Raw genomic sequence first — 22,577 nt, forward strand, 5'->3', positions numbered from 1 at the left:
AAAAAAACTTGGCATATCTGGACTCCTCCCCTTTCTTCACACTGAGTATTCAATCCATTGACAAGCCCTATTGGCTCTACCTCCCAAATCTTTACATCCAGCTCTGCACTGTCACTACTCCTTTTATGCTCCATTATCTCTTGCCTGGATGATCTGGTCTGTCTTCAACATAATTGCTCCCTTATAATGCTTATCTCTCTGACCCCAACTTACATCGTACTTTCTCTCCTTCAATAGGCTTCCTCACCACAGCTTTCTTTTTGTTCCTTGATGATGTTATGATGACTCCTGACGTGTGGGTTTTGAACTAAATGTTTCTGATTCCTTGTATGTTCTTTACTTAGCTTTTGGCCTCCTTTAGGTCTTGGCTTATATGTCAAATACTTAAAGAAATCTTTCTTGACAACTCAGTTCAGGGTCTTAAAAATATTGCTACACCATCTACCACCAACTGCTCTGTAATACATGTTTTCCATTATTTTTGATCATTTGCTTGTATCACAATTTTTTTCTTTTGATAACATAAAATATGTTCTGGAAATGAAACTGAGTTTTTATCATACATTTGAGGCAAAATATTTCATTGAAGATGGAAAGAAAGAGAAAGAAAAAATGAAACAGTGAAACAGTGATTTTACTTTAAGTTCAATTTCATCCAAAGCGATTAACAATGAAGGCCAATTAATGAACTATATTATTCTTTTCATACTAGCCATGTTTTGAACCTTGCAACAAATATTTAAAACAGGGATCAAAACTTTATAGATCTACATTTCTAATGGGTAAAGACAGGTGGTAGTAAAAAGAGTGATATTAAGTGAGTTCTTTTACATTACATAGGTGGAAGAAAGACACAGTAGACAAATTTTTCACTTAGGAAAGACAGTATAGCTTAGTTAAATTTCATCTTATTTGGAACATTTGTCTTAGTTAATTAGTAGCTTAATAACTATTACTGGTTTAGTTCACTAGGTTTTAAATGTGGACTTAGAATACAGCCCCTGAATAAACAAAGTACTTGAAGGTAACTGGCTCTCTTCCTAATTGATATATCTCAAAAATGAGGATATGTCTAATTTCAAAGATTTCACAGAGAAGGCTTATTTAACTTCCACAAAGTTGGGGGTAATTGATGAAAAGCTTTATTGTATTTCTAGGGCTACCTCTTATAAGTAGAGTGAATCTTGGTCAAGATTTTTACCCTTACTGCCCTAAGATGCTGCTTCTTTAGAGAAACGAGTTGGACTAGATCAATCAGTTATTCCCAACCAGTAAGCTGTGGTTCCACAGCTTGCTCCATACTTTTCATCAGTGTCATCATGGGTTTGTTATTCTATGACATTGATAATTGCTAAGAATGAAGATAAAGACAATTAGAATAATGACCGTTAAATGTTATTTTTAGTTGAATGCGTCTCATGGAGTGAAAAAGTATAGAGAATAGTATATTTATTGTACATGTTGGATTTAAAGAAATCTATCTTTTGCTTAATTTTTTTGTCATGTGTTTTGAAAAAAATACAGAGTAGAAGCTTTTATTGAATGGTAGCATCTTCATTGCAATATTATTGCCTACCTTAATCTCCTTGAGTTTAAAGAATCTGATATGCTAAGTCTCTTACAAATTTTCTAAAAATTAAAGTCATAAGAGCAATGTCCATTAGGTTAATGCTAACACAGACTATGTTTTCCAGTAACTTTCTTTAGTTTAGAATGTGTCATTGACCTTCTGACACTGCTCTTTGAACAAATATCATTGATCAGGAAAACAGTTGTAATTTGCAGTAATTTTTTTTTTTTTGGTCTAAGAGGCCATTCTGTAAAGATACTGATGTATTTGATACTAGCTTATAAGCAATTAAATGTACCATTGATAGAAAGGTTAGTTGAATGCTCATGGACTGCTCAGCTTCCTTTCAACAGTGTTGTTACTCACATATGGTTATGTTTGTATATTACAGAATTATCTATGAATATTATAGTCCATGAAATGGATATAAGTTCATTAACCATCTCTTAGAAGGGAGAAATTTTTCAGTTGATTTTAAGCAGAGCTTATTATGAAACTGAAAGGGCTATCATTATGACAAAGTTTCTCTGTTGATGAACATGACATTTTAATATTACACTTTAAGAATTGAATTCAAATAAGTAGTTACATAAAAATAAGAGTCAGTCTTATTGTGAGAGTAATTCTCATTGCTTACAATGTGAAGAGACATGTTAAGCTGTACTTTCTCTTTTATTTTTAATGGTTACATTTGGACCATTTCTGATAGAATAAAACAAAGCTTATTTTGTGCCTCATTTAATTTCCAGAAAATGTTGACTAGAGACTATTTGGTCTTGTTATCTGGCAGCAGCTAGCAAGATATTCTTTTGGAAATGCAATAAATGTGTACAAATCGTTTAAATTAGCTGATATTTATTTGGTCCTATTTCATATTTCACATGTGCAAGGACATTTAAATTGAGTGTTAATCTTACTAACTTCTTGATAGTAAAGAAGATGGGATGTATACATATATTATTTTATTTTTATCAACTCTGTGAACATATCTTTAAACATATAATGGAAATAGTGTGTAAGCTAATATTTCTATATTATTTCTTGGATATACACTTTACTTTTAAGGGCTGAATGAGATAAGTAAAATAAATTTAAGCAAAAAGAAAAGTAGGTTGTAGAGAATAAAGGGCTCACAACTTAGAAAATCCTTTTAGACTGAATTTAGTAGCATTTCTGTATCTATTATTTGCTCTGGTTAGAGCTATAAATTCACTTGGGTGATTTTCATGGGCAGTATTAAAGTGATTTTCAGCCTGAGACTAATAGTTTAGTGTAAATATATTTGCTGCTTGGGGCAGTAGGAACCACTCACAATATCAGTAGATATTGATTTACTGATGACCTCAAACACTACCCAAATGATTTCATTCTCTTGCTTAAAATTCTTCATTTGTGCTGTTAGAGTCTTCAGGGTAATGCAAATATCTTAGTGTTGTATATGAAATAATTTATAATTTGTCCCTGCTTTCTTCACTGGCCTCATCTACTCACATTTGCCCTACTCGAAATGCTTTTGTTTATGGTCATACTGCACCAGAGTAATGCATTTTACAGTTGAGTTTTTGATGAAAAATTTTATTAAATCTTCTTTATAACCAGTAGAATTTGTTTTTAACTGGTCACGATGTTGAAACTTTTCCTATCAAGAATTCCCTTTTTTTAAGGTAAACTGATGAGAGGACGACGAAATATAAATTCAAAGGAAAGCAGAATAGGCATTATGCTTGCTTGTTTTTGAAAGTTAAGCCTTAAAAAAAGGAAAAAGGGAAACATAATTCTTAGAACGATTGACCTTTTGTATTATTGTATTACTGGGAAGGGAGTAAAGGTATATTTAGAAACGGATTTCTGATATCACAATGAGCTTCAGAAAACCAGTGTAAGTTCTTTCTAATATTAAAGTCACAAAAGTTTATATGAAGAAATATTTACATGTGCATGGAGGCTATGAACATGCATGTGGTCATGTGATACATACCTGTAGACCCACACATACACTTCATAGGTATACACACACACACACACACACACACACACATACTCTCTCTCTCTCTTACGTTTTTTGCAAGCTCATTTCTTCTGTAAGCCATCATTGAATGATGTAGTTCCTCAGGGATCATTTCTAGGCCCTTTTTTAATTTTATCATTTCTTCTTATATTTTTCTTTTGGGAATATATCTTACATTTTAGTTATATTATCTGTAATTCTATAAATATAGCAGTATGGGTAGTGTGTTATGATATGTGTCCATGCAAATTAATGTCTAGGGATGGCTAATCAGCTTGTGAAGAACTCTAATCAGGAACCGGTACCAACTATTGCTAGTTTCAAGTGTCAATAGTTCTGTGCCCAAATCCTTTCAAATTAACATAAGATGAATTAGAAATATCTTTCAAGACATGAGGTTGGCAAGAAAATATTGTTTGTTTGCCTCTGCCCTTGTGTAATTGGATTATAAGAACACGGAGAGCACAGTAGCTTAACCCTTTAGGGAACCTTTTCAAACCTGTTTCCATTTAACAGCAACTTCGGTCACCTGATTCCACAAGCTGATTATTGAATCTGCCTTTAGTACATTTTCATACTTTTGTGGTATGAACTGTTTTTTCCCATGTGTTTGTTCCCATGTATTTGTCAATATGTAATCCTGTTTGATCTTACAAAATAGGGATTAATAACTATTTTATGTGATGGAGTTTCATCTAAGATTTTGCTCTTAATGTATAATGTTTAGCTGCAAGGCTGTGGAGGGCAAGGAGAATCAAGCTGAGGCCTCAACTTTTCCTCTTTACATTTGTGGTTACAAATATGCCCCCAAAATAACTTGAAAATGATGACCAAATAAATAGTCTTAGGTCAGTTACTATGGCTTTCATTACAACTTTTAAATGCAACTGTTTTTGTTCCATTTCCTCTTAGATTCCTCAAACTAAATATGTCCAAAATAAAATTTGTATTTCTTCCCAAAATGTCCCCATCTCTGAGATAGCAATTACTGCTCATTCTTTTGAGCAATCCAGATACGTAGGAGGCATTCTTAACACTTCCTGCTTTGTTACAGAATACACAATCAACAAATCCCATAGATTTTACCTCCTAAACACCCTGCAAATCTATCCACTTCTGTACTTCTTAGTCACCACCTTATTTATCTAAATGATCATAACCTCTTTATAGCAAGAGCTATATATATATATGTGGCTTACCTATATTCCCTCTGGCTCTATTCCAAACCATTCATCTCATGACAACAAAATGACCTTTGTGATAGACAAATATGATTGTGTTACCATATACTTAATACTTATTAAAATATTCCACGTGTCTTGGTGTATAGGCAAAGTGTGTTAATTTGTTCTGAATTTCTTACATGAACACTATTCTCCCTATGTTTTTAGTCTCATCTCACATTTTTATTTATTTTTTCTCTGCTTCAGAGTCCTGTTGTTGTTGTTTTGTTTTTACTTCCTCCATCATGCTAACCTCCCTTCTACCTAGAATGCTTAACCTTCTCTACCGAATAAAGGCTGAAAGCTTGACATCATTTTTATTTTAAGCATGACTCTTGCATTGAAGTCCGAACCACCTGCTTAGGTCAAATTCCACTATGAACGGAAGTCATAACTCTGGGGCCTCTTCTTTCTGTAGTTGTATACATGTACATTAGCTATTATTTTCTATCTCTTCCACTAAACTCTAAGTTCCATCAAGGAAGCAGTCATGCTGGTTTTTACATACCAGTGTCTTTGCCAAAACTAAGTACTGTGCCTGACACTTAGTAGTACTCAATAAATAGGTGAATGGAGAACAAAACTTTTTCAAATGCATATGATCTGCAACAGAGCAAATATAAAAGTATAAGCACTTTTATCTCACATTTTTCAGGAGAAGAAAATCCTATAAGTTTTCCAAGAAGCAGAAGTAATAAATTGAAAGTGTTCTCATTTATTAGTAGAAAGGTAAAGTGATTAAGTACCAGGTTGCCTTTATTTACTGTCTTATGTGATATTGTTCTAAAAACGTGAAAATAATTTTATAATAGCTTTTCCGTCGGTGATCCAGCAGAACTGTTCTTTTTCCCAATAAGCGTTTAACTGCTTAATGTTGGAGTTTCATAGAATTGGAGTTTCCAGACGAAAGTGATGATTTTTCTTGATTATTGACTGTACTATGCGATTGCCTTTGACCACAGTGCTTTTGTCTCCTTATTTTCACCTGGTTTGATCTACTTTAATCATCCTTCTTATTCCATTGTTTTGTCTCTTTATTTGTCTACTTCCTTCACAATTCACAGTGGGAAATACATTTTACATTAAGGCACAGTATGTATTTCTTAATAAATGCTTATGAATGGATATGAATAGAAACTTTGTACAGCACATGACCTAAGGATTCAGCAGAACAACACACTACATGATTAAAAGCTCCATCTTTCCTACTAATAACAGAACCCTCCCACTTTCATTTGTATACATAATAGTAATAACCCACAGGCTGAGTCTATAAAAACTCTACAAAGATTGTTTAGCAGATGCTTTTATTTTTTTAAATCATTAATGATGAAAGAAGATAAAATGTAATAAATAGCAATTTAACATAATTTTGTTTAAAGAAGTATATTCTATAGGACTGGCAATGGACAATGTGGACAATATTGAAATATTTAATATAAGAAAGAACACTTAGCACTCTGTTTGGTACAGCCTTAGATAATTTCTGTCTTACACCTTGGTGATTCTTCTTTCATTAGGTGAAAGAAAAAAAGGAAAAAAAAAAGTAGATTTTAAAATATATAAATTAAGATAGCTATTCAAAATGGAGAATATTTTGTTAAAATGAGACTTAAGAAGTGAATACTTTTTAAATATATATATATATATATTTTATTTTTAAGGGTAATCTGAAATGAAAGGCCAGCTATGATATATGCCATGAATCTAGATACTGCAAAATGGGGCCTAATACTTTTCAGTTAATGTGGTTAAGATGTTTCATAGGTGTTTAAATAGTTTCTTTAACTAAAATTATTCCTAATAAGATTTAACACGGTTTCAGTTAACAAAAAGGTGGAATGTCAATTTTTTTAATGAGTTACAGTTTTGAGTCTTCCTTTCCATATGGCATGCTCAATTTGGTGAGCCACATTTCAAAATAATTGCAGTACTTAGGAAAGAAATCTGTCTTCTCCCAGCTTCTTTCTGAGCAGGATGAGGGAGCTTCTGTGCTTATCTAGTGCTTTGTTTGGCTGCTGTGGGTCTGTATGTATAGACTGTACTTTGTCAGGAGTTCTCAAGGTTCAGATTTGTAGGAACTCAGTAAAAGAGATGCTTAGTGAGGCATATTGATTTTTTTGGATCTGTGGAAGGAATGGTAGGTCATGCCAAAATGCAAACTTATGGGTTTTTAAGTAGAATCAAATTGAGATGAAGGGTAGAGATGGAGAATTTTTTAAATGTTGTATTTTAAGTTATATATTTTGATATCCATGAAAAAACAAAAAAAAATAGGAACTGACAGTTTCATTATTAAATTCCTTTATGGAACAGTTACTCCAGGGCTGTGTAATCCACATCATAGACAAAGATAAAAGTTACCCAAGTCATTTTATGATTAAGGTGTAAACTGTGATTTTAAATTATTAAGACAAAGCACAAATTATAGGCTCACATTCTCGAGGTTTATTCCACGAAACCCTAACTCTTTGAAATATTCTGTATAAACCAAAATATTTGGCAGATATGTTTGGTAAATCCTTTAAAATTAATCAATTCTCAGAGATACACAATAAATATTAGTGCAATAAAAAAAGTGAAATGTCATTTGATAAAAAACTATGCCTAAGCCAGAATTGCCAAATGTATTTGACTGCAGAATCTTGTATCTGCTTAATATTTACTGCCAAATTGGATTTTCAAGGAACATATACATACAATGAAATACAGAACTGAAGACAAAGTTCACTTTAAAATGATGGGTTTAAAAATCCTGTGGTAATAAATTGCCAGGATAAAATCATAAGTGCATTTAAATTAAAAATTAAAACCAAACAAAATATTAAACAAATAAAAAGACACTAAACATTACCTCAAGGGTAGACAGGGGTAGGATAATATAAGACTTTCTTTGTATCCTTATTGAATGTCTTTAGTTTATTTTACTTTACATTCTGGGATACATGTGCAGAATGTGCAGGTTTGTTACATAGGCATACATGTGCCATGATGGTTTGCTGCACCTATCAACCCATCATCTAGGTTTTAAGCCCCGTATGCATTAGGTATTTGTCGTAATGCGCTCCCTCCCCTTGACCCACACCCACCGACAGGCCTTGGTGTGTGATGTTCCCCTCCCAATGTCCATGTGTTATTATATATCTTTTAATAACAAGTCCAGTTACTATTGTTTTGGAACTGAAAAGATTAGAACTGTAAACAAGTTCAAGTAGGATGTAAACCAAGGAGTGTAAGAAATGGCTTGCTACAGGTATATATTAATAAAATACAAAATCCAAATGGATGGAGGATATCTAATAGGAATGTTAAATTCAGCATGCCCAAAAGGGAAATATTTTCCTACCTTCTACCTGCAAAATTTTCTGTAGTATTTCTTACTTTATGTCATTATTAACCATTGCCTTTATCCCCTACTATCTGTAGGTTGTATTTGGAAAATCAATAACTATTTGTTGAAAACCACATAAAACAATATACTTGTCAAGGGGCATATTTGTTTCACATGGTTCTAGTCATGTATTCAATCTTCTATTCATATAATTCTGGAATTATTAAAGTATGTGAAATTCCTCAGGAAATTTCTGTATTTTCTGTTGTACATTGGTTGTAATCAAGTTCTGAAAAAGTGTTTAAGGACAAATTTAGCCATTTGACATTTTGTTCTATAGTATTCATAATTTAAACACGTATTTACCTGAATTTTAGAAAAAAATACTAGAATACCAGCCTATAACAATTCTTAAAGGATTTTTATTCTGCGGCAGTGTTCTTTAAAACAGATATTAACCAAAGTGGACATTCATATAAAACTAAATCACGGTAAGGCAGAAATTACTATGTGAATTAGTTTTGAAAGCCCAAGTCCAGTTTAAGCTCAATATTGTGAATATTGACCACAGTTATGCAAAAAGATAAATATGTGAATGGCGAGATTTATCTGCTTCCTAAAGTGCATAAACTTTAAAAAAATAGGTATACTTAACATTCACAAAATATAAAATCCTTAAGTCATATAAAATTAAATATCCATTTAAATCTTAATAGTGAGTATGAATATATGTTTTAAGTAATATAAAAAGAGAAAATTCTATTGGATTTTTTTCAAAATATTACTATTTTAAAATGTAGGTCTTAAATGTTAACGTATCATGATATTAGTTACATAACTTAGTGAATTGTATAAATATATACATATAGGATATACAGATACACTGTCTTTTATATAATCACAAATGAAATCCTTTTATTCAATTAATCTCAGTGATAAGTAATCGTTTAAAACAAGTCACTAGCCTGATGTTGACATACTGGCACTGAAATAGTGCTTAATCTTTTTTCCCTGACTGCTTTTCCAAGAATTCGTTGTCAGTTTCTGTAAATGATGACAGTCAACCCTCCAAAGGTCAACTAATCTCAACATGACTATTCTTTGCAAATAGTTAAAGATTATGGGTTTACTTTGCAAATTGCCTAACTCTTCTTTTTTTGGAGCCTTCTATGATCGCCCATATTTCCACTTCCATAACCCTTGGGACTTGCAGCATTGAGAAAGGACAAGATTATAGCTACTCATTAATCCCTGGATGGTGTCTGCTGCTAATAAACTTGTTAGTGAATCCTTAGGAAAGAGGGATAAACACTATGTTCTTATCACCACTTTCTCTCTCTATAATCCCTGACTCTATCGTTAGCAGTAATATTTTATTTTTTTTGTAAAATAGAAATAAAAGCTTTATAAGACTTTTGTGTATATATTTGATTCATTTTTATTATTCTATTTCTCTCATTCTGGGGCTATAAATAAATAACAAAATTACTACTGAATTCACTGAACCTTATTCTATCCCAGACATTTCACAGAGCATTAGCTCATTTATTTCTCATTATAGCCAATGGGAAGTTAATATTATTATTAATATATTTGCTTTTCATTTGAGGAGCATGAAGTTTGAGTAACTTACCTAGGTTAGCACTCAGCAAATAAAAAATATTTATTAATTTATGGTATTATTAGTAATAGTAAAGTGAGGTCATAATCATTCATTTTAGATTCTAGAGGCTCTTTTTTTACCAGACTGGGTGAAAGACCTTTGTCCTATTGATACCTGAATCTGTAACATCCAGTACAATGCTTGGCTGGTAAAACATTAATAAATTTATTTGTATGAATAAATGTGACTAACTTTTATAATGTTAGGTAGCTTTTTTCCATTACAAAATACTTAAGTAAAATTTTATAGCACCTGTTAGTGTATATAAATTATTTTATTATTATTTAAAATTTATAGGTATTTTTGCAATGGAGAAATTATACTAAAAAGATATTCATTTGCAATTTTTCATTTGAAAGTAAATGACTATAAATGAATTGGAGTAACTTTGATATGTATTAACTAAGCAAAAATTATAAATAGAACATGGTGTGATATTGATTTCTTTTTTATATTTTAGATAGCAAAAAAGTTTTTAATTTAAAATGTTTAGGCAGGGGATATAGGATAATAAACAAAATGTGTGTTACAATTAGGAAACTACCAAAACCGAGTATTTTAAGAAAACTTATATATATATATAAAATTTGTGTATATATATATAAATAAAAGTATATATAAATAAAAATATATTAATAAAAATAAATAAAAATATGTTTATATAAATATATAAATATATTTATATATATTTATATATTTTATATATAATAAATATTTATAAAAAATATATAAATATATATATAAGCTATATATTTATATACATATATTTATATATAAATATATATATTTATATATAAATATATGTTTATGTATATAAATATATATTTATATATAAATATATATATTTATATATAAATATATGTTTATGTATATAAATATATATATTTATATATAAATATATATTTATATATAAATATATGTTTATGTATATAAATATATATATTTATATATAAATATATATTTATATATAACTATATATATTTATATATAAATATATATATTTATATACATAAACATATATTTATATATAAATATATATATTTATATACATAAACATATATTTATATATAAATATATATTTATGTATATAAATATATATTTATGTATATAAATATATATTTATGTATATAAATATATATTTATGTATATAAATATATATTTATGTATATAAATATATATTTATATATGCATATATATTTATGTATATAAATATATATATATTTCCCAGTCACAAAACAATATTAAATTTGATTACTAGAAAATGTAAACATACCAAAATATTTACTAAAATCCACCAACTATGGTTATTTATGCTGTAACGAGACATTATTAAATTCTTTTGCCACTTTTAATGTAAAATATAATTTAAATTGTTTAACTTGGTTGTAACTGACTGAAAAGATGCATTTCTTTTATGATAAGGCAAAATGGAATATTATGCTTATGAATGTGCTGTATTTGAGTACATTTTGTATTTAATTTATCAGAAAATCTCTGCCTATCATTAAAATTATTTCTGGGTACAGACACAAAATAAGAACTCACCAAAATTCATTAATTTTGATGAAAGAGAGGAGACAGTTTTCATTTAATAATAGCTCCAAAGACATGTGTGAATGAAACAAGATAACTATATTATAATGCCTGATTATCACTGTATTGCTTCAAATCTTTACGTAGCATGTTTTAAGATTCACAGATCTAGGTGAAATAACTAATATGTATTTGTGTAATATTAACGTTTGTGCATAAGGCAAATCCAGTATGTTACCAGTTCTAAAGCTGTCTTTGCCTTAATTCTTATATAACATATAGGTAACAATCAACTGTCTGTGTATCTACCTGTCCTGAAGGCACACTTTCTTCTCTTCCTTCCTACAATTAGCTGAATTACTTTTTGAAGAGATAGTTTATATATAAAGATATATTTTACTTGAATAATTACCACAGAGCAGTAAAATAAGTCTTTATATTTATTATCTTTGAAACCTCTCCAGTCGTGTTGCCGGTAACCAAAAGAATATGCAATTAAACAATGTTTTCCTCATGTTGAATATAGGTACTCTATAATGGGTATCAGAAAATGATGCTATGACTATATAATGTGAATCAGAATAGTCTATTCTCTGTTTTTAAATCAAACTTCTCCATGTCTTAGTATCATTTTGTAAAATAAAAACTCGGAAGTAGTAATTTTAAAAATACTTTTTAAATGAATTTTTTAGGATTTTATGAGGCTTGAAGACAGTTTTTTCTTAAATAGTGTGAACATTCTACCTTTAGGATGTGATAAGCTAGTGCAAATTACTGCAAAATTCCCCTCTAAACAATTTCAACTCTTTGAGGAGGTGACTTTTTACATAAAAACAAGATAATAAAAAGGGAAGTGGTTGTAAAACTTAATGTGAAAGTGACAATGGAGTCCAGATTGTATACCTATTACAGGCAATTCTGTCTCTAATATTGAGTAATTTGTTTCTTCCATAAAACATAGCCTAGACAGTTGTCCGAATGCTTTAGTATGTACTAAACTGATTGACTGAACTTTGTATTAGAGCATGCAGTATTCACTGTGACATAATCGGATTATGAGTCAAGCATTTGATTTGTACGTCAACATGGTAGCAAAGTTAATCATAAAAACTTTTGAAATACGTTATTGACATAGACATTTCAGAATGAAATGTGACTAAAATAAATATATCTTATATTGGAATATGCAATCTGTTTTATAAAAGACAAGTTTTTAGTTTATTATTTACTTGTACATTATTTATGTAGAATGAATTTCAATAAGTAAATCAAATGCATTTCAAATTCCCCAATTTTTCATTTATTATATTTAAATATTACTACCTGAAACAAAGGCTGGAGTTATAAATACTAGTTACTAGGAAAAGTAAAGCCTATTTTACTTGCTTTTAGTACTTGACTATTTCAAATGATATTATGTTACGTAAACAGTCCAAATAGTGAAGGTGAGATAAATGAGACAAAAGTTTAAGAAAGAAAGAAATGAGATCCAGATGCTGTAGTCCATATTCATATATATATATATATACACACACACATAAGTATCTATTGCTAAATAGCAAAACACCCCTAAACTTAGTGGCTTAAAATAGCCAGTTGGTTATTTCTCAAAATTCTGTGGTTGATTTCTAGGGCAGATTTTCTGCCAGTCTTACCTGTAATTACTCTTTCAACTTCAGTAATGGCCTGAGGAGAAATGGAGGAGGTAAGATGGCCCTACTATTATGTCTGGCAATTGGAAGAGAACCAAGTAGGACATCTTAGTTCTCTTCCACATGGCCTCTCATCCTCTAGTAGACTGTACCACCATCTTCACAGTGTGGTGGTCTCAGGGTATCAAGTAAATGAGAAAAAAGAGCTGCAATGTCTCTTAAGGCTTAGCATCTGCAACCACATAATGTCACTTTTGTCATATTTATTGGTCAAAGCAAGTCATTAGTCCAGTTCAGATTGAAGGACCTGAAGACATAGACTTCATATCTTGACGGGTGGTACAGGAACATTATATTGCAAAAGAAGGGTTTGTAGAACATATGAAGACTTCATTTGTTGGCACCTATTATAATAATCTATCAAAATACAGGTTATAGAGGTTTCTTTAAACAGTGAGAATCCCGCAGCTTTTTGAACCTGAGGTTGAGCTGTGTTTAAAGAATATGAATACTGCCCTTATGAGTACATTATGTTAAAAGGACAAACAAAAGACCTGGAAGCACAGTAGGAGACTTTTTTGGTAGTTTAGGTCTAGAAAATATATATTTGAATTAAGAAATATACATTTTAACTATAATCAGAGATTGGCTTTTAATGCAGACTCAAGCAAAAGCAAGCACTCAATATTTGAATCATTAAAAATATATGTTATCTTTCTTCTCTGTTCTCTAGTGAAGTATAAAGAAGTTAAGCAAAAATTGTTTACACTCTCAAACATATGTTATTTTAAATAAAATTTTAAAACTTGACTTCACAGAAGTGTTATACAATTCCATTTTTGGTAATACTAGACTACATTTGAATATTCTCGTAATTAGTTTGGCAATATTCCATAGGGGCAGCTGAGCCAATAAACTGTTATGAATCAACTCATTGGTTTAAGTATGTTTACAGTCTGGCAGCTCACACAAAATTTGTAAGCATAAAACGAGGGCGATTTTGCTGGGCCATTTTGGAGACCTGAAGTGAAAAAAGAAAAAGGAAAAAAGCAAATAAACACACACAACAGTTGTAAACAATTATAATGATGACATGTATCTTCCTTTCTCTCTTCTGTCTCTTGATACCTCTACCTGTGTACCTACCCAGCTACCTAACCATTCATAAGCTTATTCTTGACTGTACCAAAATATATATATATACATAAAGACAATAGAATATGTATGCTACATAACTTAGACAAATAAGGAGATTATCTTAAAAGGCCAGAAAAGGAACTTCTGGAAAGTAAACATTGATTATTTATTTCTTCATGGTTGTCATAATTGAGCCATGTGCTTCTTGTTCCCAGAAGCCATAGTGAGTGTTCACAAATATACACTGATTTTTAAAATAGCTTTATAGGGACATAATATATGTGTCATAAAATTTACTCATTTTAAGTGTAAATTCAATAATTTTCTCATGTATATTCAAAGTTATATATATAAAGAGATATATACCATCACCTCAATTTAGTTTCAGAACATTTTCACCACCACATTCCCATCATCAGTCCCAGGCAACCACTAATTTGCTGGCTCTTCTCTGGATATTTCATATAAACAGAATCATACAACATGTGGTCTTTTATATCTGACTTCTTTCACTCAACATGTTTTTGCTGTTTATCCAGAACTTGGCTTCTTTTAATTTTTATTTATTTATTTATTTATTTACTGAGTAGTATTCCATGATTATATTAGTCTGTGCTGCTATAACAAAATTCCTGAGGCTGGGTAATATATAAACAATAGAAATTCCTTTTTCACAATCCTGAAGGCTGTGAAGGCCAAGATCAAGATGCTGGAAATTTAACATCTGTTGAGTGCCTTCTCTCTACTTTCAAGATGGGGCTTTACTATTGCATCCTCCCAAGGCAGAAGGGCAAAAACAGCCCAGCTGGTTCTCACGCACAATTTTATAAGGTTGCTAATTCTACTCATGAGTGCTCTACCCTCATGACTTATCACCTCCTAAAGGCCCCACTTCTTAATAATGTTGCCTTGTGGGATTTAAGTGTCAGTGTGAATTTTGGAGGGGACACATTCACACCATAGCCTTCTGCTCCTGGCCCATCAAAATGCATGTCCTGCTCACATACAAAATACATTTTATTTCATCCCAGTAGCCCCTAAAGTCTTAAGTTGTTCCAACACCAACTCTAAGTCCAAAGTCTCATCTAAATATCACCTAAATTAGATATGGGTGAGACTCAAGGCATGATTCATCCTGAGGCAAATTACTCTTCAGCTGTGAGCCTGTGAAATTAAACAAATTTGTGCTTCCAAAATACAATGGTGAGACAGGCATGGGATAGATATTCTTATTCCAAAGGGGAGAAATAGGCAAGAAGAAATGGGTTATAGGTCCCAATTAAGTTGGAAATCCAACAAGGAAAAAACATTAAATCCTGAGGTTTGAGAATACTTTTTGACTCCATGTCTTGACTTCTGGTCACACTGGGGAGGAGTCGGCCCCTACCAGGCCATGGGAAGCCCCATCTTCTAAGTTTTGTTTGGCAAAGACCACACAGCAGCATTTATGGAGTTGGGGTCTAGCATCTCCAGCTCTCCCACACTGGCATTTCATGCTGCTGACTACAGCTATGGGGTTTCAGGGATGGCTCCATCAGGCATTGCTCTAGTTGGGGACTCTGTGCTGCCATACCCCGGTGGTAGTTCTCTTTCTTGGCCCCAAGGCTCTCCAAGGCATCGTTTGAAATCTAGAGGAAAGGTCACCATGCCTTCACAGCTTGTGCTCTTTGCGCACCTGCAAAATTGGCACCACATGGATGCCACCAAGGTTTACCACCTCTGACTTCCATAGCAGCATCCTGAGTCACTCCTGCACCTGCTTGACCAGCACTTGGGGTAGCCAAAGAGCACTGCACCAGAATGAAGAAAGCTGACTCTTGAGGCCCCAAACGTGCCCTGGTTTCCTCCATTGAAACTATTCTGCCCTCAAACCTTTCACACTCTGGTCCTGTGATGAGGGTGACAGTCTGGAAGAGCTCCAAAATGCCTTTGGGATTATTCTTCCATTGTCTTGATGAAGACCACCTGGCTTCCTTTTATCTTACAAGAGTCTCCTTATCACATAGTTGCTTGGACAAACTGTTGGTGTTTTCTCTGGTGCACAATTTTTATTTACAATCTGACCTGGCTGAGTATTTTCCAAATTTTTAGGTTTTGCTTCCTTTTTGATTATAAATTGCATTTTTAATCCATTTCTCTCTTCTGACATTTTACTAAAAGCAGTCAAGAAACACAATACATCGCCCCGAACACTTTGCTTAGAGATTTCTTCTGCTACGTATTCTAGTTCACCACCTTTAAATTGTGCCTTCCACAAAAATATTAGGACACAGACATAATTACCAAGTTTTACCACTTTGTAATAAGGATGCCTTTTCCTCCAGTTTCCAATTAGATAGTCTTCATTTCTGTCTAAGAACTCATCAGAAAGGCCTTTACTGTCGGTATTTCCCCCAATATTCTGGTCATGACTGTTTAAATAATCTATAAGAAGAGTTAGGCTCTCTCTACTCTCCTCTTCTTCTGAGCCTTCACCAAAATTGCCCTTAAACACTGAAAATCTAGGCTTTTTTCTGGCATGTACCCTAAAACTTTTCCCACCTCTACCCATTACCCAATTCCAAAGCTGCTTCCACATTTTTAGGTATTTGTTATAGCAACACCCTATTTCTCAGTGTCAATTTCTGTGTTAGTTCATTTGTGCTGCTGTAACAAAATACTTGAGACTGGGTAATTTATGAACAGAAACATATTTCTCACAGTTCTAGAAGAAGGGGAGTTCATGATCAAGGGCTCACAGATTTGATATCTGGTGAGAGCCTTCTCTCTCACCAAGATGACGCATTGTGGCGTGTCTTCACATGGCAGAAGGCAGAAGAGCAAAAAGAGGGCTAGCTAGTTCCCTCCAACACTTTTATAAGATTGATAATTCCATTCTTGAGAGCTCCAGATTTAATCACCTCCTAAAGCCCACCTCTGAATAATGTTGCATTCTGAATTTAAGTTTCAACATGAATTTTGGAGGGGACACAAGCATTCAAGCCATAGCAATTATACAGATTGCTGTGTTGCAAATCTTACATCTTCCTCCAACATTGCAAAACACGTTTTATTATTCATAGTCTCACTTTGCTTTTTTGTTGTTGTTGTTAATAGCAGCATTATTTCTAATGTGATTTTAACACATTTCTAATTTGAGGACATCTAACAACTTTTACGCTGCTCTCTTACTGTCACCTCATCAATAGCTTTGCACAAATGATTGATTCATTTAAGGACTTGTTTTAAGAATTGTTTTGTGTCTTAGTCCATTTTGTGCTGCCATAAAATAATACCTGAAACTGGGTGATTTATAATAAATGGAAGTGTATCGGCTTATATTGCGTTTGGAGGCTGGGAATCCAAGATCAAGGTGCTGGCAACTGGTGAGGGCCTTCTTGCTATCTCATAACATTGTAGAAAGGCAAAGAGAGAGAAAGCACACATGAGACAGAGAGAGCGAAAGAGAGAGAGAGAGAGAGATCGATCTTGTGAGGGAGCCCATTCCCAGGATACCAACATTAGTTCATTCATGTTGGTGGGGCCCTTATGACCTAAACACCTCTTAATGGTCTCACCTTTTAGTGTGGTACAATGGCAATTAAATTTTAACATGAGTTTTGGAGGGGACAGCATTCAAACCATAGCATTTGGCAATTGTTAACTCCTCAAGCCTTTTACTGTCTTTCTCTTCTTCCTAAATTATAAAAAAAGAAAAAGAGTCTCAAAAAAATTATAAAAAAAAGAAAAAGAAAAGACTTGGTATTTTGGTAGGGATTAGAGGTAGCGATTTCTTGTGTTGATGTTCATTCAGTGTCTATGTGTATCACCCATGAAATTGTCTGTTCATTTTGCATGTTACTCAAATATACTGTGTGATATTTTAGCTACCACTTTTGTCTATTAATCAAAATAAGATCATGTCTGGTCAATGTAGGACAAGAACTTACTAATTATATCTTTCCTAGAAAAATATATTGTAAAATATAAGAGGAACTATTAAATGGCTTTATGAAATGTGCTTTGGCTTTCAAAAGAATAATGATGAGAAATTATGTGTCCAGTTTGAAAGATTTAATTGTAATGCATATTTGTTTCTTTAGCATTTGTGGGATCCAACATCTGGAACGAATAGGAAAGAAGTTGAATCTCTTTGATTCCCTTTATTTCTGCATTGTGACGTTTTCTACTGTGGGCTTCGGGGATGTCACTCCTGAAACATGGTCCTCCAAGCTTTTTGTAGTTGCTATGATTTGTGTTGCTCTTGTGGTTCTACCCATACAGGTAAACAAAACCATCTTATATTGCATAGAAATGTACAGAGGCATGAAATTGAATCCTCCACATTTAATAAGAAATGGAAAGTGGCTTATTTATCTAACACTAATTTACAAACACATACTATCATTACATTTAATCAATTACATAAATTACTGCAGAAATGTCATTTTACATTTTATTAGAAACACCGAGTTGCTTTTTTTCCTTCCAGTCATGACTGACAGCACTCATCTTATTTCAATCATTCAAGATTTTTTTTAATATAGGGTACTTAATTATATTAAATATAGAATAACATAGTTTTTAATTATAGGATGATAGATCAAAGAAATAAATTTGTGAAGGGTTGATTTCTCTTGGTTCTTCAAAATAAACCACAAAGTCATACACTGCAATGAAGAAAAATCTATTACTTATGTTTGTCAAGTAAAATCTGGGCCAGGTGCAGGGCTCATGCCTATAATACCAGTATTTTGGGAGGCTGAGGCAGGTGGATGGCTTGAGCCAAGGAGTTGAAGATGAGCTTGGGCTATAAGGTAAAACCCCATCTCTACAAAAAAAAAAAAAAAAAAAAAAAGTCTGAACATGGTATGTAAATATTATGTGGCACTTTGGGGAGTGAGTAGGGAGGTTGCAAAGGGATGGATATATAAATGGAATTAAAAATAAGTAGATGCAATCTCTAACTCTTTCCTATAATAAGCCCTGGCTGCCCATGTGTGGGCAGATCAGAAGCAGGCTATAGGGAAATGCAAATCAAACTTGCATATTCCATTGCAAAACTTTGGCCGCAATGTATCTGAATAGAATACCTGCAAAAATGGCCTTCCTACTCCGATAAATTCATGCATGTCTTTCTTCCTGACATCCCTCCCTTGCACCTTTCACTTTCCTCCGTTAATGGCTACTGTACAGCTAGAATGTGGCCTTGTGTGTTATGGTAAGAGTAACTCCTATTGCATGAGATATGGTTAGAATTTGACAGAGAATGTGGGAAAATAGCAATGAGGCTTTTCTCTTTCACTCAGCTCTACCGGACATAAAGCAGAGGTACAAACCTCTTAGTGGCCTGTTATTATGTGATAGCAAAATCATGTTAATATGTTTCCTTAGAGACCCGAAGCCCCTGGGAGACATTTGCAGCCTCTAGAAATTATATGAAAAGTCTGTCGTTGAAGGGGAATACTGACAATTAGAATCTCAATGAGTTCCATCTAGGAAATTGAAAGTACCTAATAAACAATAGATGTATTGCATTGATTTATTTATTTCCTTACTGTGTTTTTCATTCACATGTGGAAAATATATTACAGTTTGAACAGCTGGCTTATTTGTGGATGGAGAGACAAAAGTCAGGAGGAAACTATAGTCGACATAGAGCTCAAACTGAAAAGCATGTCGTCCTGTGTGTCAGCTCACTGAAGATTGATTTACTTATGGATTTTTTAAATGAATTCTATGCTCATCCTAGGCTCCAGGTACATTTGGCTTATATTATGTGCTATACTGGATCATACCTACTAACATATTGTCAAAGTCAATTAACTGATGGTGCAGCCTGCTTTGTGGAGGATTTTTATTTATACAACCAAATATAGAAGGAGTAAATGAAGAACCACAAATATAACCAGGAACATAGAAAAAAAATGCTGGAGGAATACTCAGTATTTTAAGTTTCCTTCTGTATCTACGCTGAAAGACAGATGGAAAAATGTTAATGCTACAAGAAAATTTTTCTTTGAATTAAAAGATTGCTTTTTCTCCCTTGGGTAGAGCATAAATGATATTTTTATGGAACAGTGAATTTTAAGATAAAATATAATAAAACAAGAAAGAAACCATTTCAATATCATCTGCTCAGTTAAATACTGCAGAATTTTATCAAGGATTGCTAATGGAAATGTGGAAGTCTGGGACTTTCATTTTTTTCTTTTGTTTCCTGAAGTATAAATAGATCCTATATGTATAGCAATACATGACCAAAAATTGGACAATAACTAGCTGAATTGAGAATATGAATTAAGAAGAAACTTTTCTTTCTGTCTATGCAGATAAAATTCTTGAATATTTCCACTTTCTGCTATGGGCCATGGCATTAATCTCCTTTCCTGCTTACTGCACTTAGTCTGTTGAAGGTCTTGTATTTACTCAACAAATTTTTGTCAAGAAGTAGAATAACTCCAGACTTCAAGACAATGCTTAGTATTTCTAATTATCCTTTCCTTACAAAACATAGAAATATTGATTTGTGAATATTTTGTAGACCTTTATAAATACTATATTTTTGTGTTTTAAAACACCTAATTTATAATTGATTCTTAAATGATAGAATCATTTTGTTCTATCTTAAATGGCAGAATCATTTTGTTCTTATTCTTTTGTTTTCATATGTTAACTTGCATTTTTAATAGCAACTCCATACTTGTTTTTTTAATTATTTATATTTAATTAATTTCAAGCTTACTTATCATAACTCATAAAGGAAATCCATTTGTGGTCCAATGGTGTATTAGCCTGCTCTCACACTGCTATAAAGAATTACCTGAGAGAGGATAATGTATAAAGAAAAGAGATTTAATTGGCTTACGATTCCACAGGCTATACTGGAAACATGGCTGGGGAGGCCTAAGGAAACTTATGGTCACGTGTAATGCGAAAGGGAAGCAGGTGTGTCTTCACATGGCCAGAGCAGGAGGAAGAGGGGGGTGATACACACTCACTATCAGGAGAACAGCAAGGGGGAAATCTGCCACCGTGATTCAGTCATCTCCCATCAGGCCCCTCTCTTAACATTTGGAATTATAATTTAACATAAGGTTTGGACAGGGACACAAATCCAAACCATATCATACAGTCATTAACTTTATCTAGTATCAGTGTAGAGAATTATTTAAACTCCAGAAATTCCTAGTAGATATATTTTACAGCAGTAAAATGGTGAATGTTTACCAGAGAATTTTAATTTCTATAAATCATTGGTTTAAACTGTTTCACCACTCAGATGTAATTTTCTCCAAAGGACCATATATTTTGTAATATTTTGATATCATGTTCATTTAATTTACTTTGTCAGTATTTTCAATGTTTTTATGGATCCTTATTCATTCAAATATTCATCAGAAACTGTTCAAAATTATTGTTTCATAATTATATAGCTAAATGATATAAATCGCTATCACAATTTTGATCCTAAAAGTAATGAAGTATGAATTGATACTTCAATGCTTCTGCCTGGTGTTCAATGTATATTTTAGGATCAGTCTGTAGATAAAACTAAAACCTTCACAAGCTGAAAGTGTGTGCCAGGTATAACCACTGATTACCTTCCCTTATGGTCTTAGTAAGACTGAAATAAGTTGAGATGAATTTATTGATTTATGAGATTTGTGTATGTCCCAGTTGTATTTATTATAGTGTAATTGCTATTTAATATATGTCCAGGTTTTAAACATGAAATTTTATTAGCAAAAGTTCATTTCAGTTTTATCATATTTCAAATTTTTCTTAGATATTTTATTTTTCTATGTAGTGTAACATAAAACATTTTTGTTTCTATTCCATTGCCCATTTTGTTTTGAATAGGATTATTATGTGGTGATTTTGTGTCCTACTGAAATGGATGTACAGGTTCGAAGGGTACTGCAGATTCCAATGTGGTCCCAACGAGTTATCTACCTTCAAGGTTCAGCCCTTAAAGATCAAGACCTATTGAGAGCAAAGTAGGTATCCCTGCCTTTCATCTTGCAGCTTACAGTTTTGAGTGACTTAATATTTTCTCTTTCCTCCAAATTTTAGCAATTTTCAGTGTTGCAAGATGTGTTTAAGTATGTTTGAGTATAGACTCTTGCCTTAGTCCTTCTGCTGGCCAAACTAAAAGGTCAAAAATATATCATAAAATCAGTGTGTTTACTCCTCTTTTTCAGCCTCATCTCAAGGCAAAACTGTTCAGAAGACTGTGACCACACAGCACAATGAAAAAAGTGGCCCAGAATAATTATCTTAAGCTGTCAGAGATTCACTGAGTTATCCAGACTCACTGTTAGAGTAGTCTCCAAATCCCCGAATACTGTTTTTATCCCACATATAAAAATTGTGGGCTAAATATGGTGTGACATACCAGTGCAGTGTGAGTTAGGGTTTACATTTTAAAGAGCTTGCACTATGTATTGGACACATAGCACTTGTGTTGCCTGGGGTCAG

At 32.5% G+C, this 22,577-nt stretch overlaps 1 protein-coding gene across 6 annotated transcripts in view; it reads left to right on the forward strand.

The window, feature by feature from the left end:
• The window catches only part of KCNT2 (potassium sodium-activated channel subfamily T member 2), a 389,618-nt gene that overhangs the window by 161,409 nt on the left and 205,632 nt on the right, over positions 1–22,577 (forward strand). For all 6 annotated transcript variants that reach the window (XM_514073.6, XM_016934731.3, XM_001134868.5 and 3 more), the window contains exons 9-11: positions 18,200–18,380; positions 19,691–19,855; positions 21,960–22,096. In XM_514073.6, the coding sequence (XP_514073.2) occupies positions 18,200–18,380; positions 19,691–19,855; positions 21,960–22,096 (483 nt within the window). The remainder of the gene's footprint in view (positions 1–18,199; positions 18,381–19,690; positions 19,856–21,959; positions 22,097–22,577) is intronic.

This window comes from Pan troglodytes, chromosome 1 (genome assembly GCF_028858775.2).
Source record: "Pan troglodytes isolate AG18354 chromosome 1, NHGRI_mPanTro3-v2.0_pri, whole genome shotgun sequence".
Taxonomy (NCBI): domain Eukaryota; kingdom Metazoa; phylum Chordata; class Mammalia; order Primates; family Hominidae; genus Pan; species Pan troglodytes.